The sequence below is a fragment of the Haliotis rubra genome, unplaced genomic scaffold, assembly GCF_003918875.1.
Source record: "Haliotis rubra isolate DU_JTF1 unplaced genomic scaffold, ASM391887v1 Scf354, whole genome shotgun sequence".
Lineage (NCBI taxonomy): Eukaryota > Metazoa > Mollusca > Gastropoda > Lepetellida > Haliotidae > Haliotis > Haliotis rubra.
This window is the reverse complement of record NW_025767029.1, coordinates 508,127-535,006: the sequence shown is the minus strand read 5'-3', so window position 1 is coordinate 535,006 and position 26,880 is coordinate 508,127. Positions and strand designations below refer to the sequence as shown.

Here is a 26,880-nt window from a genome sequence, read left to right as displayed (position 1 = left end):
GCAGCTACAGTAACAACACATAATACACACACTGATGCCATTTGGAGGACTGCAGCTACAGTAACAACACATAATACACACACTGATGCCATTTGGAGGACTGCAGCTACAGTAACAACACATAATACACACACTGATGCCATGTGGAAGGCTGCAGCTACAGTAACAACACTCTTAGTAACAAAAATATTGGCAACAACACACTTAGCAACAACAGAGTAACACAAAACAACACAAAATGGATATGTCTTATATATTTTCGGAGAGTTGACAGGTTACCTATTTGAAATTACCAAATTGCCTCCAATTTCACTCTTACAGTGAGTGAGTGAGTATGGTTTGTGCCGCTTTTAGCAATATTCCATCAATATCATACTGGGGGACACCAGAAATGGGCTTCACACAATGTACCCATGTGGGGAATCAAACCCAGGTCTTCAGGGTGACAAGTGGTCATTTTACCATTAGGCTACCCCATTGCCCATCACTGTTACAGACTCAAGAGACTGCCCTATTTCAAAACAATCCACAGAAACAAAATTCTGTTTCTAATTCACCGATTACACAATTTCTTCTTCTGTGATTCAATTTGAAAACCACCTCATGACAATTGTTATTGTCATACTACTTTGACAGACAAAAGTTTTGAGATCACATGACGTCTGGAGCAGTTGCCACTGAATACTATGTACTCACATGATTCCAAAGACAACAGCCTGGTCTAGTTGTGAGAGACGCACACAAAATTCCTGATCTGTCTCCGAGAGCTGCACACCATCCAACACAGTATCATCATCCAGAGCCACGTTCTGTACACAGAAAGGTTTCAGCTAACACTGACAGTCAGTACAGAAGCTTCTGACAGTCTCATCCCACTATCATCAAGAATAATTTAACAAGACTGAATCAAGTGTAGCGTCTGTCCAAATCTGCTAGCCACACGCAAATTCTGGCATTTTGGGGTATTTTTTGTTATCAGAATCTGTTTGAAATTTCTCTTAATAAACTATAGTAGGTATATGTTAAGATAACTTTCTTCTGGGACTAAAGGGAAGTCTAGACACCTACAACTAGCCTAGGTTGTTGGAGATTCATCAATAACAAGAAGAGTTATCTCCCTTTGAACTACCATAAGTTGAAGGGAGATAACTCTTCTTGTTATTGATGAATAACCTTGATGAAACTATATCACATATATGAACTAAAAGTTTGGCAACATTTCTAACTCATCAGATTTGCTCAGACACCCGGATACTTAAAAGGATTAACTGCTTCAGGTGTATGATCCATATGTGTGATGTGTTTTCATATTTCCCAAAATCATTATCATGCACTGTGACTTACTAAGAATTCAATCCAGATATTATTATGTTTTACCTTCGGAATGATAACTTCACCAGTGTTGCTTTCAAATGTTCCAGTTGAGCTCTCCGTATCTGGCCGCACAACCTTCAACATCAGCTGAGCCTTCGCCTCCTGCTGAAACTTGGTCCTCTTGCCCAGCGCCCCTGGAACAACCCGCAATAGAAGGTTCGGCCTTGTATTTCTACATATTAACTTCTGCATTAGGCCACACAAAAAAATATGTCCGTTTCCTATTACATGCTTTTTAAAAATACGGTAGGTGGGTGAGTTTTATCTTCTTTTTTTTTTTAGTAGCACCAGGTGGGCACCTGAGAATGTCTTCAAGGATACCATATCATGTTGTCACAATGTCTTGTGATGAAATAGTGATAGATTTCTATATCAAATCATTATTTATGTTATTTATTTGCAGGTTTGGTCAGTGAGAGCCCATTATGCCAATTCAATGCAATCCATTTTAGCATTTTAGCCCTACGTACACTGAAAAACATGAAAATATCATACTCGATTTGGATGAAATGAACTCCAGTCATGATATTGACTTGGTTAAAAAAAGATTTAGGGTCGGGTGGGTTAGGATAGGGTCGGTCGGGTTACCGGAAACAGACATATTGTTGTTGTTGGCCTTATTGAGTTTAACCATAGGTTTATACACTGAGTGTGTACTCATCATCCCAGCAGAAAGGTCAAGTTACGATAAACCTTGAGATATTATTGTGACCCCAGTCAGAGATGTTCATGTGACTTTATGATCAACTTTATAACATATGGCGAGAATGACAGAAAAAGCAGATTTGACCAACATCAAACTAACTAAATAACTGCTAGCATGTGAGCCAGGAGCCTTATGCAATTTAAATATCAACATCCCTCAAGAAAATCTGCTTGGTTTATCAACTTCCTTAGGTACAAATATTAGAAAAATATCTACTCCACACCAATATTTTTTATATTCAATTTTGCAAATCAACATACACATGCTATCATAACAATGTAAGTCCAAAAGATATAAGTTTGAAAAGTAACAAAGTGCTATTCTCTTATATCATGTACATATGAAAGTAACAAGAATTTTAAAGATTTTTCTCACTTTTAAATACCGGTAATGCAAATCTATCTGACAAAAGGGGTTCATATTACAACTTTCCTTCAGCAGAACGCGCATGGTGCTGTATATGGGTAAGCTAGTGGTCTCGGGACTGGAAATGAGAGATGGCAATACCTGTGAGCTCCACCTGCAAGCCAGACAGTTTCCGGGCAGCACTGAAGCATGTTGTGGCCCTCCTGTACTCATAGAACGTGTGACACAGATGTCCAGCCTCCAGGTGGAACAAGATGGCCACATCCCTGAAAGCAGTACCATGGATGAACCAGGTACAGACTGGATAGATCAGGACTAAATCAGGAGCCTACCTCAATGTACAAGCACAGTCAATTGGGTAGGACAATGTCAGCATGTTTACTCCCCGCCATTACCCAGCGAAATCAAAATGTTACATATGCTCAATCAACATAATGTACATTACGAGCAAGCCAAGCTAAAACACTGTGCTGCATTAAACCAACAAGTTATGCCAAATGACATGCCATACTAGACCAATGAGCTATGCTAAACACTTGTGTTGCACTAAACCAATACACTACATCAATAAATTATGCTAAACAAATGTGTTACTGAACATAGAGATTTTTCTGGGTTACATCTTCTTTTTATTCTCGAGTACAACGTTTCAGGGCTTGTTCTGGCCCCATCATCAGGTAAATATCAACCTGTAAATGTTACCTGATGATGGGGCCAGAACAAGCCCTGAAACGTTGTACTCGAGAATAAAAAGAAGATGTAACCCAGAAAAATCTCTATGTTCATCAAATATCATCTTCTAAAATGCCAATCAAGCATCTAAATGTGTTACGGCTGAAACAATAAGCTACAGTAAATCAACAACTCGCACATGAGCAGTATGTTACACAAAATATGTCTGCTGCTCTAATGTTGTGAGATTTATATCCTGTAACCATGGTGACACTCCAGGTGTTCAGCTCACCTGTTGTCTTCACTCGTGATCAGTGGTTCCCTCTTGGACACTGAAACAGAACAAGTCAATGTTTGTGTGGGGATCGCACCTGACTGAATGAAATCTTGGAGATGAAGAACAAATTGACATACCACGAGTGGCACTTAAAATGTTGAATTAATCCTGTGAGAAAATGTGTGTCTACCTTTGATGGTGACGATATTTTATTTTGATATTAAAAACATTTCTCGAACTGATGCAAAGGAAGCATTTGCCAACCTTTGCTCGCCTCGCTCACATCTAAAAAACACTGGTCATTTTTCTCTCTGTTGCACAACCCTATTTGCGCTACATATTGCCTGTGATCAAACCAACTCAGGAATGTGTCTAGTTCCAAACAGGTGATATTTACTGCCATAAAACTTTTCTCAGAACAGAAAGCTGCTTTGAATTGTTCATAATGTAAGATACTTTTACAACAAATGCATACAAGGATATGAACAGATGCCTCATTGCATCACAAAATTGAAATGCTTACCTTCATCTATGATTTCTAGGACAATGGCCTTGAGAGTCGGGGACTTCTCCTCCAGCAGATCCTGATGCAGTATGATGTACCTCATCAGCCACCAGTCAGACGTCTGCAAGGAAAGTCAGTGAGTGGGTGGTGTGCTGAGATTCGAACCCAGGTTCAAAAGACTTGTATCCTACCTTATCTTCTGGCAATCAAAGATTTGTATCCTACCATCTTCTTTTTATTCTTGAGTACAATGTTTCAAGGCTTGTTCTGGCCCCATCATCAGGTAAAACTGATGATGGGGCCAGAACAAGCCCTGAAACGTTGTACTCGAGAATAAAAAGATGTAACCCAGAAAAATCTCTATGCTAATATTTCTTGTCTGAAATTTGGTACAGTGGATATTATGGTGCATCGCTCTCGAAGCAATGTACATTTTTCTGCATTTATCCATTTTCTCACAAATTTGTGCCATGTAAACCCCTGGTTATGTGGCGTTCTTTCTAGATCACAAGAGCTATTATTTCTGAAGAACAAAATAAAACACTTAAGATTTTGTCTTAATTGTGTGTATGAGTAAATCATGTGACAAGATAAGTGATCAGTCAGCAACAACAGAACACAACTGAACTGACCATTGGAGATGTGGACAAGTTACTGGAATAATAAACACAGTTCAGTTTATGAGTGTCAATGTAATAACCATGTAATAACCACTGAAAGAAGTACCTACATGAACTTTACTATTTGAATGTTTATCCATAAATGTCCCCAACATATTTTTATCCTGCCAAGAAACTTACTCATCAGATGACCAAGATGATCAGCTACTTTTTTCACTTTTCATCAAAATGTGGACCATATTTTGCATGAACCCATATCTGTTACCATGACGGTCTCAGCTTCCTCCTGAGTGACAGTGTCTCACCTAACCTTCAAAACTTAACACAATGACACACATTTTACCAAGGTGCCAAATCTTAATTACCACGCTATTTTAGTCAGCTCTTACAACGTACACAGGTAACTAGGGATCCCAAGTGGATGTACAAAAATATGAATCACCATGATCTAAATGTTAGAAACAGCTACAATATTCATGAAAACAATGGCTCTATATCAGTGGCAATATTATACTGCGTATTTATTTACCTGCAGACTTTTTAAATGGTCACGACAAACAAGGAAGATAACTCTTGCCAGATACAGATACGTGACATGTCTAGCTAGGCTGTAGACAGGTGCACCATCCAGGCTCAGATCATTCAGTATGTTCTCTATGAAGGCCTGGAAACAGAGATCAATATAAATATATACTCTTTATAGCAATAAACAAATGGAAGCAAACAATTCATCTGCTTATCATGTTTTTTGTATTTGCTCAGACCATGGAGTCAAACAGTAGAGACAATCACACTCGTCATCTGGACAGAAAGTTGTTATACCCTTGTGAAGGAGAGCAGATTTATTAAATGATCATGCTGGCTCAAGTAAAATTTCTTTGTAACATTTGATTGTAAAGATTACTCGGGCAATTACAACCGATACAGACATTGGTCATGTTTTGTGTGATACCTCTGCGAGAAAACTATGTGGGTACAGCAGCACTGTGAATAAGGCAACTGTTAGCTAAGATATTATTTGAAACAAAAAAAAATCCTCTTTGGACAGGAATAGACACTAAATTTGCAAAATTCAAAATTGATGTGACATAAACATGATGAGCAAAACAGGTTAGCATCGCTGCCATCATCATCAACATCATCATCACCTTGTGTGACTGGCATACAGAGGGGGGGAGGTACGCGGTCACTTGAGTGTCGGTCAGTGGACCCGTCCAGTTGTTCTGTACAAACAGCTGCAGACATGATGCTCCCACCAGCAGAACCTCCAGCTGTCTGTAACCATGGTAACACACAGTGATGTTAATACACATCAAAAGAAAAGGAAAATTTCAGAAAGGAGAAAACTGTCTGTTCATATTAAGGAGCTGGACACACTTGATATAGGTAACACGTGTACATGTAACAAGAAAAGCCTTTAAAACGTTGGATGCACCTGAGTAAATTAAGAAATTTAATGAGATGACGTGAGATGATTTGTGGGGTGAAGCTGACTTGAAAAGCATCAGGATGACCATACCATATACATGTATTAGTAACTTGCTTCTATTACTCGCAGCGCAAATACAGTACTCTCATCTCCAGTGTATGATATTTCTTACGACAAGCATGGGTTCTAACCCGGACCTTCACGGGTCTCCGGAAATGAAGTACTAGTGATAGACGGAGGAAACATGGTCCTGTATATTGCTTCTATTTTATGGCGGATGGTAACAAGTCATCAAAAGATTACATTTCCCCCCGCCCGCCCCCACTTATTTGCAAAAGTCATGTGAATCCTACCCCTTCAAACAAATTCCACCAAATCCATCTCATTTACATGGCACCACTTCCGTACTTGAGTAATACACATGCAAAGTTTCAATAAGAAGACAAAGACATCAATATGCCCCGCAATGGTAAAATACTCGTCATGAATATGTCAACTAGTTATGACTATGTCAAATGTACGGTACTGTTGATTTATGACATTAGGTTCTTGGATACCCACAAAGTAGAAAGAGATTATTGAAGTACTTTCTCTGGAAAAGAGCACCACCACCAATGTCAGTCAAAGTCAAACTCGTTGCCATGGAAACACAAAACATATTTTATTCAGAAATCAAAAACTACCAAAAGGCACCAGTTCACCACCAGATCTATCTATGGTCCAAGTTTGGTGAAGGAATATTGATTTTACGCTAAGACTCTTTATGTCCAAAGCAAATCCATTCATCAGCTGGGAGTCATCTGCATAGTAGTGATTGTCAACCTTGTGATCAGTAAGATCAATGATCAACTAATGGCTGATATATTGCTACATGCCGTATACATGGCCATGTGACTTTACCCATGTCAGTAAACATGGCATTAGGACAAAAACCATGATTAACATTGCTACATGTATATTATTATATTGCAACAAACACCATGGCTGTCAAGTGATATACCATGTCAAAGTGTAAATAAAAGTGGAAAGCTGCACAATGAACTCACAAAGTATCTCTGTCTCTGTCTGAATTAAGAAGAAATCTCTCCACATTGTGTGAAACTATTTCCACTAAGCTGTCCTTGTTTCCAGGGTTTTCCTTCAAAAGTTTTTCACCAACGCCATGTGTCAGGACATCTTCATATTTCCCAAGAAAAAAGTATTCCAATAGCTCTGTGCCACAACCACCATCTGAAAAAGAAGGACCCATTAACAGTCATCAGGGTGACCAAGTATATATATACAACATACTGAAATTCAAGAATTGTGGTCAATAAAATAAAGTAGTTATGATCATATGAAAGGAGTACAGTTTTTGGGTCTTGTCCTAAAGCATTAAAGGGGCACTGATCCAGAGAGATTGAAGTTCCATGCCAACAATCTAAGTACGTCAGGTGGTCAGTCCCTGTTCCCTCGACCGTGACAGACACGGTAACCGGGCAGCTGTCCACCTTGGCAGAATTTCAACCTAAACAGTTGGACAAAAAGAATGGTCTAGATATTACAGTAATGTTATAAATTCATTAACAACAGATTGTGTACTCTTATGACGTTCCAAAATGCAGAAAAATATACTCATAGAAACAAATAAGGGAACACAAGTGTTCCTGTATTTATTTGCAGAATTTCACTCACAGTCCAATACATACCTTGTGAAGAAACCTGGAAAAGAATAAAGGAACACTTACAGAAGTACTTTTATGTGTTCCCTTATTTGTTCCATGAGTATATAATAATAACTCCATGAAGATTATAAGACAAAAATATAAAGACGCACATTGACTTCAGGGGGTTTTCAGTCCTAACATTTTGTATCACTGACAGATGAAGTTAAACTTAAAATTGTGTGAACTCATTTGTTATCATAATAATGAAGATGGAAAGATTAATGAGTAAAAAGGATTTCATCTTTGTTGATCAGTGTAAGGATATATATATTATACTTATACAATCAAATGTGCTTGCTGGTGGCGCAGCAGAGATTGCAACCCAGTCAAGAGGTCGCGGAGGAACAACGATAACAAAAGCAACAACCAGTCCCTGGGAATTGCTCCGGATCAGTACAAGCGAATCCGGTAATTCCACGCATCCGGTAATTCTGTGCAGCTGCAATAGCGTACTTCCGTATCAAAGGTAAACATCGTCTGCTACCACATTTATGCTTGAAATCGGGACATTTCTACAAGGGACTGGCTTTTAATCACTAAAGGTAAGTAAATAACAGTAACTGACAGATAAATTGACAGTTTTATGAAAATTTGGTTTCTTCAGACTTTTAAACCTTCTTCTTCATTATTCATAATTGGATTTAATATCAAACACTCTTCCTTACATTGAAGAAGTGATTTTTAAAAATAATTTGGCCCTAATACGCTTCCAAACTTCGGATCTCCAGCTAGATGTTATGCGCATCAGTTGCAACGCAGAATTACCGAACAGCAAGCGATGTCGTCAGAACGCCGGTAAGGTCAACCGTATGGCATAATGCAACGTTAGAATCTTATAGTCGTCAATAAAACTTATGTTTCTAGGTAAATATGATGCATACCCGCATGTTTAGTCACGTAAACCACAAAAAATAAGAGACGTTAGTTGCCGTGTTGCGATCGATGTGCTTAGGTGCGCTGAATTACCGGACGGCATTGTATCCCTTTAAGTCACATTTTGTATATTACACGTTACAAGATATGTATACAAGCCATGGAAGGAAATGCAGCACTGGAAATATGGTCGTATTGAAATTTAGGAACTGTCACTGATCAACTAGTCCTGTGGCACTCCCACTACACTGAATCATTCATTCATTCTCATCACGGGAGTCACTGACAATGACTTGACAGACACAGAGTGGATCGGGAATCAGTTCCTTCAGTTTGTTACAATGTATGTTTTGTGAAAATAACACTCCAGGTACCAGATCTACATACCCTGCAGTCGTGACGGAGTGTAACCGAACAGAACAGCTATTTCAGCCTCCTCGACAAACATCATTGCTCAAACTCACGCATTTACATGGAAGCTGACATATTGGCTACTGCACTATGGGAAGGTCCGAAAAAGAAATCGGCGTACCGCTAAAAAGTCAATCTCAGCCGCCGCGGCAAGTGGATTTCTTCAAATTGGGCTTGTCAAAATGTAACACTACTTCAATATGTCTCTCGCACGGTCATACTGTTCTAGGCCAATATGCCAATATGTATGATAATATACATAATACATAAAAGTTTAAATGGATGACATCAATTATGATCAACTACTGTTTGAGTTGGTTCATTGTATTCTGCGTTATTAAACAACTATCATACATAATACACCAAGAAGTAATAAACGCCCTGGTGTAGAGAAAGTTGGGCAGGCGGTCTCCATTATTTATAGTAAGAAATGTTATCCGCGGAGAGCTGGATTTGTCATCCGGAAGCCGGTGTACCCAGTCAGGATAGTCTAAAGATACGTTTCAGGCAGTTTAAGCTCTTTACTGGAATATTATCCAAATCACAGACAGGTAAATGAAGCCAAAATAATTATTAAAGACAATATTATTATAGAATCTACGGTATTCTACTGACCATTTGCAAAAAAGCACTGATCATTCAAGAATTATAGCGTGTAATCTACGCTAGAGGCGTATTATTTCAATACCTCTTTTGCTACTGGTGATGTCAGCCCATTTCATCGCGGAGAGCCAAATTTGGAGGGTTATCTACCGACTGCTAAAAAAATCTACACGTCCGGTTCTGCACAGCGTTAACACAACTAAACCTTCTTGTACCCCAAACTGCTTACCCATAGGGTAAGATAGGCTGGGCCACATAACCATACAAAGTGGGACAATGATATTTAAACCAAACCGCCATTTACGTTAGATTTACAGATGTTAAGATAGCTACTTCCTTCACTGTTGATTAAAGTAAAAATATCCTCGGCAAGCCTCGGATATTTGTAACTTTATCAACTCGTGTTGATATAATTGATATCAGAAGACACTTGGGTGAGATTCTCTATATCTTCACCATACATTAGAATACCCGGCAGATCACTGTCTAAGTGGATGCCATAATTACAACTGCTGAATAATTATTGAACACAGAAAACAATGTTGGCGTTATTACACATCCTTGACGAATACCAGAGTTAAGTCAATATGTTGATCACTCAGTCGAACACATGGACAAATATCGTCAAATATTGTCCAGCTTGCTTAAACAAAACTTCTATGTGAACGGATTTTGCATTAATTCATACCACAAAGATACATTTATTTCGAAAATTAATTTTCCGAAGCGTAACAAGAATTCGGTTCATTAACTCGTACGTGATTAATTCAGATATTATACAATCCCCTAATAACGCATGGTCGGACATATAGGCAATGTCATATACAGTTCTAATAACCTGGATTTGCATGCACACATCTGCTACCTGTTAATATCAGTTCAAGATTAAATGACCATTATGGCCGTGGTACCTCCGTATATAAATACCAACTGGCATATACTCAACAGTGCCAGCGAATATAGAGACTTGGGTCATTTCCGATTTCAGGTAAGATTATATCAATGTGTTAGTTTAACTCTTCTTGTTTTAAAGTGATCTATCTATCACGACATATGTTCAACGTATTCAGCGCATGAGTCTCAGAACATAGAGGTACATGTGTGTCGAAACATTGTGGTTCATGGGTCTTAGAACATTTTGGTCTTAGGACATAGTGGCACATGAACATTAGAACATAGTGGTACATGAGCCTTTAAGCATTGTGGTACACGCACTCTAAAGAAGTTCACAGTCGTGCGTAATAGTTTTCGAGTATTGTCATTATTTAATGTATAATGTAAGAACCATATTGTGATGCAATAGTGAAGTTTAAACAATAAAGAACTCGTGGATTATCACTATCTTTAAATGGAACTGATGCGAATGAACTAGTGCAGGGCTGTTTTACCTGGATGTGAGAGGTGAGGCGACGCATGTGTATAGTCGTTGTAGTCCGTGGGCCATGCATGCTACCAAGATGATAATAAGGACAGGAACTACGTGAACCGTCAATTAGTGAATAATACATAAAATACCCACTAGTGAAACGGAGAAAGTCATGCTCAACATTAATCAACTGATTATATTTTACTGTTTATTATGTACGGATGCTGTATACATGTATATGGTTTGGCAGTGTATTTCTATCCCTTAAAGATTTACAGATCACAAGAAAGTGGTATTAATCCTCAATATCTCCACATTTGCACAATTGACATAATGTCTCAGAATAATTCACACCTACATCCTACCATGTTCTCCTTCTAGAACTCCGTTATATACATAGAACAACAATGGACTCATAAAACATCTTTGTCTGACACCCTTAGGACATTCAAAGACGTCAGAATGCAAGTGACATTATTTGAATACAGACTTTGAATGATTTGGGCTAACTTACCCTTAATACCTATATGGTTCAAGAGAGTCCACAGCTTTGGGCGTCTCATAAATCAACAAACGCTGCGTGCCCCTTTTCTTGCAAAGCTGTTTTTCGATAACAGAGTTTAGTATAAATACATTATCTATTGTTGAATAACCATGTCTGAAGCCTGTTTGCGATTCTACAGTTTTGTCATATATAACTGTTCACAAACGTATTCTATTGTATATAACTGAAATAAAAATCTTACCAAAAATACTCATTAACGACATACCTCTGTAATTATTTGGGTCGCTGGTCCACTTTTGTATAATGGAATTATGATGGATTTGGCCTATTCATCATGAATACAACCTCAGTCAAATATCTTAATTAAACAAATCTAACAGCAATGGTATAAGCAAATCAATGCCATGTATAATTAATTCTGCAATCAACGTATATTGAACAGACGATAAGTGATATGAAAAGAGTGTGTTCTCCTAAAAAGTTTAGCCAACAGTGGTTTGACTATGAATGTGATCTACTAAAAAAAGAACGATGTGAATATACTCATGCCAATAATGATTGTCCCCCCTTCAATATTTTTAATTGGAGAGGGGGTTGGGATGTGAGGTGCGTGTGGGGTTGGGGTGGGGAGGGGGGTGACAACCATTATTGGTATGAGTGTATTTAAACAATTTTAGGAGAAAAAAAGGATAATAACTTTTTACAGGAATACAATATTAGTGGAAATAAATATAACAGTGTATGCAGAGAAAAGAAAGCGAACTTTTTTTAAAGGGAAGCAGGAAAAAGTCGAACATTGTATACGCGATTCTAAGCACTTTTGGGCCACTCTTAATGGGCTGAATACTAATTGTTGTTCACAAAACAATATACCAATCGAGGATTGGCTTTCCCATCTCAAGGAACTATTTTCAACCTCTACAGGGAACGAGGAGAGTTTTGGGGCTACCTATGAATCGAATGATTTGATAAGTCGTTTTGCCAGTTAACTTTAGAGATTCTTGATTCACTTATAACAAGAAATAAAATTTCAGAAAGTATTGCAAATTTAAAAAGTAATAAATCTGCCGGTGAAGATAACTTGATTCCTGAATTCTTTAAATATTCATCCGAAATCATCCTCCCCTACCTTGAAATCCTTTTTAAGGTTATGCTTGAAAAGTCTTTCTTTCCGGAACAATGGACTTTGGGGATTGTAATTCCCTTGCACAAACAGGGATCAACTAATGACACCAAGAATTATAGGGGTATAACTCTTTTGAGTGTTTTCAGTAAGATATTTACCAGTATTATACATAGACGTTTAGTATTTTGGGCCGATTCCTTTGATAAGATAGATGAAGCACAAGCCGGTTTCAGGCACGGGTACTCTAGAACTGATAATGTCTTTATTTTGCAGACACTTGTGCAGAAATATTTCGCCCGAAAGGGAGAAAAAATGTATGCCATATTTGTAGATTTTGCTAAAGCGTTCGACTCCGTTAACAGAAACATGCTGTGGTCCCTTTGTAAATCTCAAGGTATCAGTACTAAAATTGGTAAATTAATATACTGCATATACCACAACGTGAAGGCTTGTGTTCGAAACAATAACAACCTATCTGATTCCTTCTGCTGTAACATTGGGGTAAGACAAGGATGTATACTAAGTCCATTTCTGTTTTCGTTCTTCATCAACGAACCGCTACGAATATATGAAAACTGTAACGAGGGCATCCAATTACATCCAGAAACTATGAAACTTTTTCTACTCCTTTTTGCTGATGATATTGTTATGTTCGCGAGTACCTGGACTTCAAAAGCTAATAAACCAACTTGAGTACTACTGTAAACAATGGAAATTGAATGTCAATATCGATAAGACAAAGGTCATAGTTTTCAAAAATGGAGGGAAATTATCAAAACGGGAAAAATGGTTTTATAAAGGTGAAAGATTGGAGGTTGTAAGAAGTTACAAATACTTGGGTGTACTTTATACAAATCGACTAACTTGGTCATTGCACTAGAACAAAGCCGCACTACAGGCTAAAAGATTTAATAGGCATTTTAAGAACCATAAGGCCGGTTCCAAATATTAGCTTTGACACTTTTTTCAAAATCTTTGACACTAAGATTAGTCCTATTCTACTCTATGGTGCAGAAGTATGGGGCCAAGAAATCTATGACACACTAGAGAAGGTACTATATGCGTGCAAAAGAATGTTAGGAGTAAACACCAACACCCCAAATGTTACAGTTTATGGGGGATGTGGGAGATACCCTATGTATATATTTAGTTACATAAAAGTAATACAATATATGATAGATTGCTTAATATGCCAAGCACCAGATTCCCCCAAAAATGTTATAACATGATGTTGCTTTAGGATGATAGAGGGAAAAAAATAACTGGACCTCTGGTGTCAGAAAGATACTTCAGTCTTGCGGCTATGATTACATCTAGAGGGAACAAAATGCATCAGCACCAGAGCATTTTATATATGATTTAACACAAAGGCTAAAAGATATGCATTTTCAAAAGTGGCATATTATGACGTCATACGATTGTCAGCGAATCAGCTTCTCGGTTGAGAGCTTGGCGGTTACCGTGGCAGCGGGTAATATTTTTTCCAGTTGTCACCCTCTTGGTAGGGTGACATGGAAACTTGTTGAACCGTCATTGACGAATGAAATTAAAGAATTTTACATGAAGGTAAGATAATATAAGTTGTATGCTTCTCTCGAGGGTAATACGGTCTGATGTACGCCTCTTTGAAGCAGTGTCATCCGAGCCGGTACGCGAGGTATCACATGCAAACAAAACTGCTACAAAGAGGTTAATTATGTTTAAGCTGAGTGTGCAGCACTCAATGTATAAAATAGCTTAAATAAACCGGTAAAATTACCAAGTACAAAGTGTCAGTGTTATATTATGACGGGTTGGAATAGCTCCCAAAGTTTGGTGATGCGGGTAATAATTGAACACCTGGCTGAACTCATTTCACAGGAAGGGGGCAATGATCGTGACCTAATTGCACTCCCGATCGCGCACCCCGTGGAAACTGATCCGGCATGACATCATAGCATCACACCATGACATCACGCCATTATTTTTGATTTGACCAATCAGCACAGATCAACTATCGAACTCACTCTGGTGTGACTCAGGCTGACTGAGGTCAATGACCGTGCACCCCGTGGGAAACGGATGACACATCATAGCATCACACCATGACATCACGCCATTATTTTGGACCAATCAGCGTAGAGCAACTATCAACTCACTTGACCACTGACCACAAACTACCATTATTTTGGACCAATCAGCGTAGAACAACTATCAACTCACTTGACCACTGACCACAAACTAGTTTCATCCGGTTTCAATTTTAACTATAAAAACCCCTCTGGGAATGAGTTGAGGTTATCACTCGCTACATGTCTTTTAACAAAATGTTTATATTTTCCACACTCTCTAACCTTTCATGTGCAACATTTGTTGAATGCATCAGGTCCATTAAGTTCAGTTCACAGGTTTTATGACACATTTGTTAAAATGCGACATAGATCAGCATTCATTTACCGTCTCACTAAATATAACTAAACTATTGAAATGTGAAATTCAAATGTATACAACGTCCTACCTTCAGTCCATGAAACACTCATTGTAAAATCCACATGAAATCCAAAGCACATTAAGCTTATATACTCTCCCAAAAAAGAAACGCATCATGAAAATAGCAATTTCATGTAGCAATGAATTAAAACGCGATTCGTTTTACAAAAGGTTTTGCTCTGTTTATGAGTCCTATGGTGTTTATGTTTTGAAACATCACAACAAAACGCACCATCCGTAAAATACCCGTATTTAACAGCATGATTGTCAATTTCGGCGTGTAGTGTCACAGAATACACAATTCACATGCAATGCACGTGAAAGTTGGGGATCAGATAGTCTCAATGATGGGTATAAAAGGTTGATCGCTGTCTGTCGATTATTCACTGTATTTGGAATATTGTTGACGAACGCAAAATGCCATATCTAAGTGAAGCCAACCGTCATATCGCCATTGGTTTGCTTGAAGCTGGCAAGTCTCAACGTGCAGTTGCCCGACGCACGAATATTCACCAAAGCACCATTTCACGGCTCTGGGAGAGGTATCGCCGGCAGAATGCGGTAACAGATGCCCCTTGTAGTGGGCGCCCTTTGAGAGACCACTGCGGCGCAGGATCGCTACATCCGGGTACATCACCTGCGTCATCGAACAGCTACGGCGACCAGTACCACTCGACAAATACCCGGATTGAGGAGGCTTTCTGCACAAACCGTCAGGAACAGGTTGAGAGAGGCTGGTTTACGTGCCAGAAGACCTTATGTTGGCCCTGTGCTTCGACAACAACATCGTCGACATCGAGTTCAATGGTGCACCATCGGTCAGGCCTGGAACCTACCGAATTGGCGTAGAATCTGGTTCAGTGATGAATCACGATTTCTATTGGAACGACGCGATGGAAGAATGCAGGTGTACAGACGTCGACGTGAACGTTTCGCCGACGCTTGCCGGTGGACAGATTCGGCCGGGACAGTGTTATGATGTGGGGAGCTATCACCTGCCGTAGGAGAAGTGATTTGGTGATGATCCAGAGCAACCTGACAGCTCAACGGTACTGTGACGAAATCCTACACCCACACCTCCTTCCAATCATTGATCGCCAGAGGGAGTTGCTTCAACAGGACAATGCCAGGCCCCACACAGCACGTCACACTAGAGACTTCCTCCAGAACCACAACATCGATGTGCTCCCCTGGCCCTCAAGATCACTGGACTTAAACCCGATCTAACATCTGTTGGATGCCCTGGACAGACGGGTGCGATGCCGTAACCCTCAGCCCCAGACACTCCAGCAACTCGCACAGGCACTACAGGCAGAGTGGGCTGCGATATGGCAACACGAGATTCTGAGACTTATTCGTTCGATGCCGAGGCGATGCCGTGCAGTTCTGGATGCCCACGGTGGTCACACGAGGTATTGACTTCAGCGCCACCACACGTCTCCATGTGACACTCAAACTGACTTTCTTCGACTTGGTGCCAAAGACGGATAAGTCTGCATTCCCAGTGTGCAATTTCGCTATATTTCATTAACTCATAAAGCCTACAAGATGTTTCAAAATAAACATAAAAATACAGTTGAAATTCCTATATGCGTTTCTTTTTTGGGAGAGTATACTATAACCTCATGCTTTTGTGATTAAGTTAATTGATTAACCAACAAATAAGCATAAGATTAAAATGTAAGCGTATTGTTTGACCCACTTTTTCTCCAGTCTCGCCTCACGCTGTGGCTGCAAGTTTTAACATTGGTGACCTACATTTCTTTGCGTCTGTGTTTAAACAGGCCTGGATAGGCGAGACACTGTTTTTATTCCTAGCAAGAATGAACATCGCTTTCGGAGAGTGGTTAAGTAAATAACCTATGTTAATATCATGGAATTATTATATATATATATTGAACGTTTCACACCAATTAGCACATCCCTGTACATAATGATAAGATGATTTATTTATTTTTAAACAAAAAGCTTACATAAATAAACACTATGCTCGAGCCTTGCCATTGAGGTGGGAGTATCGTGTTTTGGCTTAGTGTGAAAATGGAGGTGATGCGTTCATCATGGAGAGCAAATAAGAGATAAGTGGGAGCGAGTTCGAACCTCGTGTAAAAAAACGTTTATGATTTAAATTCCTAGTATTTATATATTTCATTGGTTTACTAGCAGTTATTTCACACGTTCAGTGTATATGATGTATTTGAACACTCACAAAATGAAACATTTCAACTTGACATAAATAAAAGTTTACTTGCAGATATTAAAGGGTGTACAGGGTTTAATTGTCTTTCAGTGCATAACACTATTGTATACGCAGTGTCAGCATTAAGGTACATTAACATGTACCTAAGAGTCAATGAAATATTGCCGGTGTGACGTTAAATGTTAACTCACTCACTCACTATTGTCAATCATAATGTATGAGCTTTAACAGAATTGCAAACACATAAACCGTACAATAATAACTCATTCACATTAATTCTTGGTGTGTATTGTATGAATTACAGCACAGATCTATAGACATTCTGCCACACACAAACAAGAAAGATATACAAATTTCATTCATTCCCAAAAGTCTACTTTACATGTTGTGTGAATTACAATGTGTTATTGTCCTTTCTCATTGTCCTGTCCTTCACTTTCTACATCAGATGTCATGTCTTCATCTTCATCTTCATCTTCAGTCAAGCCTTCCACCCAAGATTTATATTTGTACAGATTGGAAAACACATCATGATACATATTATTCGTGTCATGTACTTGTTTCAGTATTCTTTGTGGTTTTGGACCCTACTGCATATGATACAGATAAGTAATTAATCGTGCATACGTCTCTTTAAATGTGCTCCAGATTAATTTCTTCAGTTTGGCTTGTATCATGTCTTCGTTTAAACCTCTTTTCATATACAGCTGTCGTTTCTCATCCCAAAAGTCTCTATTCAGCTCACGTGTACGTGAATACATTTGTCTTATACCTTGCTCTTTGAGATCAGCCATCTTATTATTCCTGTTGTTTTGTGTGACATCGCTTAACGATATATCATCATCATCATCATCATCATCATCATCATCATCATCATCATCATCATCATCATCATTTCCCATTTCAGGACATTGTTTATCATGTAAGTGCCTTTGCAAGTTATGGTTATTGCTAAACACTTGACCACAATAGTCACAGTCCACCAGAGGACGTGGCCTCTTCACATCAGTGATGTTGTCGTCTTCCTCCCTCTTCCTTTTAAGTCCCACTTGGGGTATTCCAGGTGGACACATTGAGGGCTTTTTGGGACACCATTTTCTTCTGTATTTTTGCAAACCATGCACGTCTTGAAACACGAGTCCACAGTCATCACAAGATGGCATTGTTGGGAGGTTTTCTTCACACGTCTGCTCATGCTGAAAGTCTAACTCGGACTGAATTGTTCTAGCTTGGATGTCTCCTTTTAAACATTGGAATGCATTGGGACAAAGTCGCAAATGGGGAGGTGTTTGTGGTTTAAGATCAACCAACAAGTAGCCATATGGTTTCTGGGTAGCCCTTTGAAACGGCTCCATTAAATGGTCTGTGTTACCTGGATACATTTGCCTCGCCAAAGTCATGATGGGTTTTTGATCGATAGGGTTGTTGAACAGAAGTAGATAATGACAGTTTCTTCTTGAACATAGAGATTTTTCAGGGTTACATCTTCTTTTTATTCTCGAGTACAACGTTTCAGGGCTTGTTCTGGCCCCATCATCAGGCCTCAACTGAACAGTAACTGTTAACTCTGGCCGTGACGTCACAATGCTTATGACGTCACAATGCTATGACGACGCAATACATGTGGTGGTCAATAGAAACAGATGACATGGCTCATAGAATACATGTTATTATGAATATATAAGATGTCATTTACTGCAAAATTAGAAATTCAATCAACAATTTTGTATAAGTATCTGCACAGTTCTAAATTGATCCATTAAAGGATCCATTGTGCTTGTGCTCGAGAATAAAAAGAAGATGTAACCCAGAAAAATCTCTATGTTCATCAAATACCATCTTCTAAAATGCCAATCAAGCATCTGACAGTTTCTTCGTTGTGTGGGATCCTTACTGTAATGCAAATTCTGGTTCAAGGCTATCACTGAGAGATTACGATGATGACTTCCTTCAGTAAAAAAATCTGTAATGCGTGGATCTTTGCTCGCTGTCGACATTAAGTCGTCAAGGATAACCACGTTCACAACATTGGGGTCCAGAAACTGATCCTTTTTTAGTTCAGAAGGAATGCCTTGATGAAATCCACAAAGGGGTAAACACAGGTTTGAATGATGTTATACAAGGGCTGCCATAGTATGTAGAGCCATATAATACGTTCAAGATAAGGTTTACTGTTCATCCGTTCTAAAAGCTTCTTCACTAAGTACGTTTTCCCACAGGAGGTTGGCCCTGAGACGATCATGGTGAATGGATGTATTAATTTAAATTCTTTCAATGACTGGGTAATACTTTCTGAAGAATGTGGTTGCACTGGTTGCATCATAGGTGATGGTACTAGTGGTGGTGGTGGTGGTGGTGCTTGTAGTAGTGGTGGTGGTGCTTGTGGTGGTGCTTGTGCTTGTGCTTGTGGTGGTGGTGGTGGTGGTGGTGGTGCTTGTGCTTGTGCTTGTGGTGGTGGTGGTGGTGGCTGCTTTGCTCGTCTGTGTTGATTCCTGAGATGTCTAAGCATGGCATCCCTTCTGGAAAAGGTGAGATTGCACACAGGACACGTTGTTGACTGCATGGTGGTCCGAGTCTAAATGGCAGTGAACCTGTCTACAAGCTGCTTTTATCTAAAAAGTCGTTTTCCGTTTCTTTGTGTGATTCTGGGAGGAAGTAATTATATTGGCTTCAGTTCCCCCGTTCTCCTGCATCTGAGTACGTGCTTTGGCCTGTTGAACGACTTGTTGGGTTGGAGAAGTGAGTGCAAAAGTCTCTTTAGAATGGAGTAGGTCCATCTTTACTCCTTGTTTCTCATAATAGATCACATCATCATCAATGTTAGTAAAGGGATTGGGATATCCTTTAGCCTGCAAATAGTAATATTTGGTCCATTTCTTAGGGTCGTCCAGATAGAGTCTCCAGTATCTACTGTTCATTTTCTTGTTCAGAATGAATACTGACCCTCACACAGAGGTTTCAGCTGAAGTATCACTATCACTGGTCCACGGCTAAATGAAGCTAAATCACCGTTTCTGTCCTTTATATAGATATCCACAGTCTGTACATATTTTCAGTTTGAATGGTATTTAGACATCTCTTATGGAGGAGGATCACATTAACTATAAGTGACACATAATGAAAACACATATCTATACACTAGCATATCGTTTAACCTTGGGTGGAAAGTAAAACGATTATCATTCAGTGAATGTCCTCTGGCTTTCATTATCACATAAAACAAAGCATACAATCCACAAGTTTTACTGTTTTTACTTTGAAGCATCCATGTATTGGGTTGGAATGAAGCACCTTTCCTTTGTAGAAATGTGTGGAATGTCCTTTGATAATACTCAGGCTTTCTTCCCAAACTGTCAAAAAAATTGTGCTTATTTAATCTTGCATCCAAATAGCTATCCAGTGTTGTCCAGGTTGATGAGAGGCTTGGTTATTCAAAATGTATCCTTTGGATATGTGGATATGGTCCGTGGTAACTGATCGGCAGCAAGCACTTTGATTTTCATCCCTTTAGTAACACTGTCTTTGTTCAAAAGGCATTGTAGTTGTTGTGTATTCATGGTGTTGCTAATGTTCCGTGCTGCGTTCACTTAAAAATCAACTGATCCTCACTGTAAATGAGACAGTTGATACCTTCCGGAAGTGCTGACTTAAAATGTAACTCCAAATGAAGGTTGCCTTGTTTTAAGGTATTCAAACAGTTCCCTTCTAAGCGTTTGGGTTCCAGCGTAAATTGATCAATAGCATATCCCTTATTGAAATATTTTCTTTTACTGGGAAAGTTCCGTTAACATTAATAACTTTATGTTTTCCCACGGTCAGCTAAGTACAAGGTCATTGCCCCCTGTGAAATGAGGTCAGCCAGGTGTTCAGTTAAGTCACCAAACTTTGGAACTATTTCAACCCCTATACAAAGGTACGATAATTCACCATGTTTACACAATAAGTTAAACCATTACTCCTGTTTTAAATCATTCATTCTTACAGAAAAATATCTTCTAGACATTAATGTTAAGAAATTCAGAACAGCACTAGCCAGTTTCAGATGTAGTTCCCCTGATGTTCTAATAGACAAAGTTAGGCATTTAGGGATACAACGGGAAAAACGATTGTGTAAATGTTGTACTTATCAGGAGGTAGAAGATGAATATCATTTCCTGCTTGTTTGTCCATTGTATGCAAATATCAGAAAAGAATACATAAAGAAATATTTCTACTTGAACCCCCGAATAGACACATTCTATACCCTATTGGCATTCCAAAATCAAACAGCCACAAAATACCTTGCAATGTATATATATATATATGTACCATGCCATGAATATAAGATCCTCTGCATTACAGATGTGATGTTATTTACTTTATATATTCATTTATATTGCACCCTCTGCTACTGTATGTAAAATGTCCTATAGGCCTACGGTCTCTTCAGTACTGTAAATAAAGATTCATTGATTGAACAGACGATTTATTCCTTTTCATCACATTAATAGCCTCCTAATTTCACTTTCAGTTATTTCGTTGTTTAAAATCATCTATTTCTTCACTTTGAAGTGTCACAGACTTATAAAAGTGATCTTTCCATGTCTTGTGTCAAACAAGCACCTGGCGACAAATAGTATAGATGACAACAAAGTATTTATAAATACAGTAATATGTGTTCCATGTAGCCAGAAACTATTCTCAGAAGTCTTGCCCAATAGTGTACCTCACGTGCAGTATCAAGTAAGGACAAACATTCTCAGGACTATTGAGTAACTATGCAACACAAACATTCTCAGCAGTAGGAAGAAATAGGCAACACAAACATTCTCAGCAGTATGTAGAAAATATTCAATACGAACATTCTCAGCAGTATGAAGAAACATGCTGCAACTCATATAATCTCAGTGAGCAACACGACCACTCTCGAAAATATGGTGTTGACCAATCTCAGTTGCTGAGGATGTTCGTGTTGTATGGCAGAATATTTTACAGGCAATGGAAAGCCTCTTTACTTTCATATGATTAAGAAGCAATCGGAATACCCAATGTTAACCCTTTCAACGTTGCATGATTAGAAAGCACATCCCAACTGTCACTTTATCGATATAGTAAGCGACACTCTGATTGGTGGGATGAAAGGTTGTTCTGAAGTCACCCGTAATTGGATGTCCTCAGATTACACGGTTGCTAGAAATAAAATAGAAACAGAAAACATTCAACACAAACATTCTCAGCAATAAGGAACAAATTTGCAAAGGGTACATTGTCAGCAGTCTTTAGAAGTCATCGGAGAACACACTGTCAAGCCACAGTCTTCTGTTACCCAGACACACATATCTGAAACCGCAAATACTAATGCCGGGAATCTAGGTATGATGACTATGATTAGCAATAAGGAAAGTTAAACCTAATCCTGTTCATCTTAAGTTCACTTCCTGAAATGTGCCGTTTTAACAAGTATTTTAGAGCTGCTCTCGTCATAGTTTACCACCACAAAACGACAGAAAAACGACAAATCAAAAAGGAATAAGTTGCCACTAAAACAAAACTGTTAGGTGGATAACGAAACAGCATGTTGAAAGTCAATCTTCTCCATTTCTTTACAGTTCTCACACTGCTAGTTGTATCCTGCAGCCGCCATGCCCAAAACAGTTGGAGTGATAGGTGGAGGAGTAGCGGGTCTCGCGGCCATTAAAACTTCCCTCGACGAAGGTCTGCTGCCCATCTGTTTTGAGAAGTCGGACGGTATTGGAGGACTGTGGAATTACTCCCCTACTCCCCAAGATGGCTACCCTAGTGTCTACAGTTCGTGCGTTATCAACACCAGCAAGGAGATGTCATGTTACAGTGATTTCCCCATACCCAAAGAGTTTCCAAACTTCATGCATAGATCTAACTTTCAAAAGTATCTGGAGCTCTATGCCAGCCATTTCAAACTCCGCGAGTATATCCAATTCAATCGACTGGTGGAGAAGGTTGAAAAGGGAGATAACTTTGAAGAAACCGGAAGTTGGGTTATCATCAGTCGTGATTTGCAGACAGGAAAGATCGAAAGAGAGTCTGTGGACTTCATGATGGTATGTCACGGGCACCTGACAGAACCCAACATTCCACATTTTGACGGATTGAAAGAGTTCAGTGGCCGGGTTCTACATACTCATGACTACAAGAACTTCCGTGGATTCGAAAATAAGCGAGTTCTGGTTGTTGGGATTGGTAACTCCGGAAGTGACATAGCTTCTGAATTGAGTAGACATGCTGAACATGTGAGTAAACATGTTTTGTGCTGTAATTGTAGTTCTTGTTTTCACTCTTATGTAGATAATAGATCAAGGTTAGGAAAAAGAGTGTTTGGATTGAGGCCGCTTTGAACAGTTTATTCCGGTATTATAGTTATAACACGACGTGACGTTAATTTGAACAGTATTCCAGTTATAACATGACGTTACGCTAATTTGAACAGTGTTCCAATATTCTAGTTATAACACGAAGTGCTAATTTGAACAGTATTCCAGTTATAACATGACGTTACGCTAATTTGAACAGTGTTCCAATATTCTAGTTATAACACAAAGTGCTCCTCCTTTGAACAGTCTTCCACTAAAACAAGAAGACGTGATATTTGTCTATACTGCTTAACCTTATGGAACAACTCAGTTCTGACGTAATATAACCAAGTTTATACCGTCAAGTGTTTGGATTTAATCTATAAAGTTGAAGAGTCTCGTCCAAGATATCAAGTTCAAGGTCACGTCATGAGCACTTGCTTTCATATTGCACATTTGCATTAGATAAGATAAGATTAGATAAGATATAACTTTTTTTAGTCCAAAGGAATTTCTTTTTGTATAAAAAATGGCCTCAAAATTGATTGTATACAAAATCCATAAAAATATACACAATAACTGCATGCACAAAATTATTGCTGATGATTCCATGCAGTTAACCACACAGGTAAAGACGCCGAGTTAGTAGTTATCGCATGCATGACTATTCAAAAATACAACATGAATACATGATGGTATTCATTGAGAATGTACACGTGTCTCACGGTACTAGAGTTTTTATGACCGGAATTTCATTGAGTATTGACGTTGGCGGCCTATGGACACACTGTGTGTCAAACAGGTCCACTTTCGTCCTGTACAATGGTAATGTTAATGTTTGTAAGATGATGATGACAGGTAACTATTTTCCCATTCCTCCACTTCCAGGTGTACATCAGTACTCGTCGTGGATGCTACACTATACAGAGGGCGGGGATGTTTGGTGAACCGTTCGATCAGGTTAGTAACCAGCGTTGGATGCAATGCATTCCAGTAAGTCTGTTGCGACCCATACTCTACCACCAAATCAACTACCGCTACCGACACAGGGATTACGGACTTTCCCCAAACTTCCGCTTTGAAGAAGGCGTTTCAACCATCAGTGACGATCTGCCAAACAGAATTCTCGTTGGAGCTATTAGTATAAAGTCCGACATCAAAATCTTCACCCAAAGTGGCGCCACATTTGACGATGGGTCAGAGGTGAAGGACATCGACATTGTCATATTGGCTACAGGGTATAACTACAGCTTCCCATTTCTTGATACTTCGATTGTGAAAATGGAGGGACGTTTCTCACATTTGTACAAACTTATTTTCCCTCCAAATATTCGCCAAAACACCTTTGCAGTTGTTGGCTTGGTCCAACCCTTCGGATCTCTTCCTCCCGTTCTTGAGATTCAAGCACGATTTGCTTCGAGAGTATTCGCTGGTCGAGCAGAGTTACCTCCTCCTTCAGTTATGCTTTCCGAGCTGGAAAAACGGAAAGCATTCCTAAAAACACGGTATGTGGACTCCGCAAGATACTCGCTTCAAGTGTATTTCATTCAGTACGTAGACGAAATCGGTTCCCTCATCGGCTGTAAACCTAATCTCGGTCGGCTTTTCTTCACTGACCCAAAGCTCTGGTACAAGATGGTGTTCGGACCCGCGGTTCCCCCTCAGTGGAGGCTGGAAGGTCCGGGGAAGTGGTCCGGAGCTCGGGACGCCATCTTCTCTGTGCATGAGAACACGCTGTATCCCATGCAAACAAGGAAGTCAGGGCAGAATGAAAGGGATGGGCTGTATGACGGATGGATAAGTCTGCTGAAGAAGTTGTGTCTGTGTGTCCTGGGCCTTTTGTTCCTGAACTGGCTGTACCGAAACGGGCTGGTGACTCTTCTGGAGAAGTAATAACCTTCCATATGATGCCTGCAATCCTTCTCCAAGTCATCTGAGAATCAGCATAGCCTTGCCTCTGCGCTTCCAGCATACATATTGAGAGTTCATATCGGCATAATAACACTTTGGCATCAAATATGTGCAAAACATATTTCACACTTTGGCATCAAATATGTGCAAAAAATATTTCAGCTTTGTTGTATGCCAAGTATCTTAGCTAGAAAAATGTATCTCTATGTATTTATAAAAAGAGACTTCTTCCAATATTGGACCATTAAAACAAATCCGCTCATGATTCTTGGGTCTACCTGCTTTTCTAAGTAGCACAACCTTAGTTTTGTCCACACCAACCGCCATTTGATACACAATACTGATAATCTATGCAGTATGATTACACATACTGTCTACATTGCTAGATATTTACCCATGTTAAAATAACAGTGAAAAGTTTTTTCATAATTTAAAACAGATAAAAGACGCATCTTTGAAGAATTCAAACGGTGACCAGGTGCCTCACATTTACGCATATCTTGATATTGCATCACTAAGGTCTTGGTGAGATATGTCTCTATTAGATACATATTGTCCAGTGTTCTTTCTATCAAATTGTCATCAATATATTCTACAAAAATGAAAATAAACTTATTTATTTCGCTGTCTTCTCGTGATTCATTACGACCATGAATTTTCAAAAGAAGCATACCTTTCACCAGGGTGGGATATTGTTGACACCATCAACTGATTTAGACTTTACAAAGATAAATTAAAACGAAACCTGTCATTCTGCACTAAGGATGATTATTGTGCCTTGAAATATACGTGCTATCACGTGATCATCATGGATGCAATTCGGAACTTCATCAATAAGAATATGTGTAGGCTCGTCGTTTATAGAAAGTCCGGTAGTGGGGATCTATGTTCTGTTGTTGAAGTCACCCTGTACTGATATACTCATTCCGGTAAATACGTCATGGAATTTAGTCACATCATATTCCACTTTGTCAAGGATCTTTTCTTCTGAATGCTCGCTTGATTTGGTGGTGAGAACTAAACCCCTGCCAGACTGGGTACCGTAAATAACCTGATTAATCTGTAGCAAGGGTATATTAACAGAAGTCAGCACTGAGAATGGCTGAAAGGTTTTCTAATAGTCCCAGTTGTTTTCCTTTTTTTATTGCTTATATTGCTTATACTGAATACATCTTGGAGTTCGCACCTGGTATATCGTCGTGATAAAGGGTCCTACGCTCACTGTGCAGTCACCTTGTGTTGCAGGTAAAGAGCAACCATCTCTGGTGCACGATAAGACAGGGGAGATTGACGAGTCTGTTGCACGATAAGACAAGGGGAGATTGACGAGTCTGTTGCAGAAAAGTCACAAGGTGGTGGGCAACATAAGTAAAAAAGAGTGATGAAGACATGGAATGTCTTATACAACATGCATATATTTCTTTACTATCATTTCACAACAACATAATTTATA

The 26,880-nt window shown here is 39.1% G+C and overlaps 2 protein-coding genes across 2 annotated transcripts in view; one reads left to right on the top strand and one right to left on the bottom strand.

The window, feature by feature from the left end:
- Positions 1-9,033, bottom strand: part of LOC124285184 (tetratricopeptide repeat protein 27-like) — a 36,260-nt gene extending 27,227 nt beyond the window's left edge. Inside the window, exons 1-9 of the mRNA XM_046721370.1 lie at positions 8,916-9,033; positions 6,996-7,179; positions 5,669-5,795; positions 5,050-5,184; positions 3,919-4,021; positions 3,411-3,450; positions 2,588-2,712; positions 1,378-1,508; positions 697-809 (exon numbers count right to left, since the gene is read on the bottom strand). Coding sequence (XP_046577326.1) covers positions 697-809; positions 1,378-1,508; positions 2,588-2,712; positions 3,411-3,450; positions 3,919-4,021; positions 5,050-5,184; positions 5,669-5,795; positions 6,996-7,179; positions 8,916-8,979 — 1,022 coding nt within the window. The 5' untranslated portion in view covers positions 8,980-9,033. The remainder of the gene's footprint in view (positions 1-696; positions 810-1,377; positions 1,509-2,587; positions 2,713-3,410; positions 3,451-3,918; positions 4,022-5,049; positions 5,185-5,668; positions 5,796-6,995; positions 7,180-8,915) is intronic.
- Positions 9,034-22,804: 13,771 nt separating this feature from the next.
- On the top strand, positions 22,805-25,506 carry LOC124285196 (flavin-containing monooxygenase 5-like). Its single transcript, XM_046721383.1, has 2 exons — positions 22,805-23,456; positions 24,405-25,506. The coding sequence occupies exons 1-2, from the start codon at positions 22,830-22,832 to the stop codon at positions 25,407-25,409; spliced, it is 1,632 nt and encodes a 543-aa protein (XP_046577339.1). The 5' UTR covers positions 22,805-22,829; the 3' UTR covers positions 25,410-25,506.
- The last annotated feature ends 1,374 nt before the right edge of the window (positions 25,507-26,880 follow it).

Bases quoted from the DNA above. Each gene is read 5' to 3' on its own strand.
- LOC124285196 (XM_046721383.1), top strand. From the start codon at position 22,830: ATGCCCAAAACAGTTGGAGTGATAGGTGGAGGAGTAGCGGGTCTCGCG. The intron at 23,457-24,404 runs GTGAGTAAACAT...CTCCACTTCCAG, and splicing joins TGAGTAGACATGCTGAACAT to GTGTACATCAGTACTCGTCG.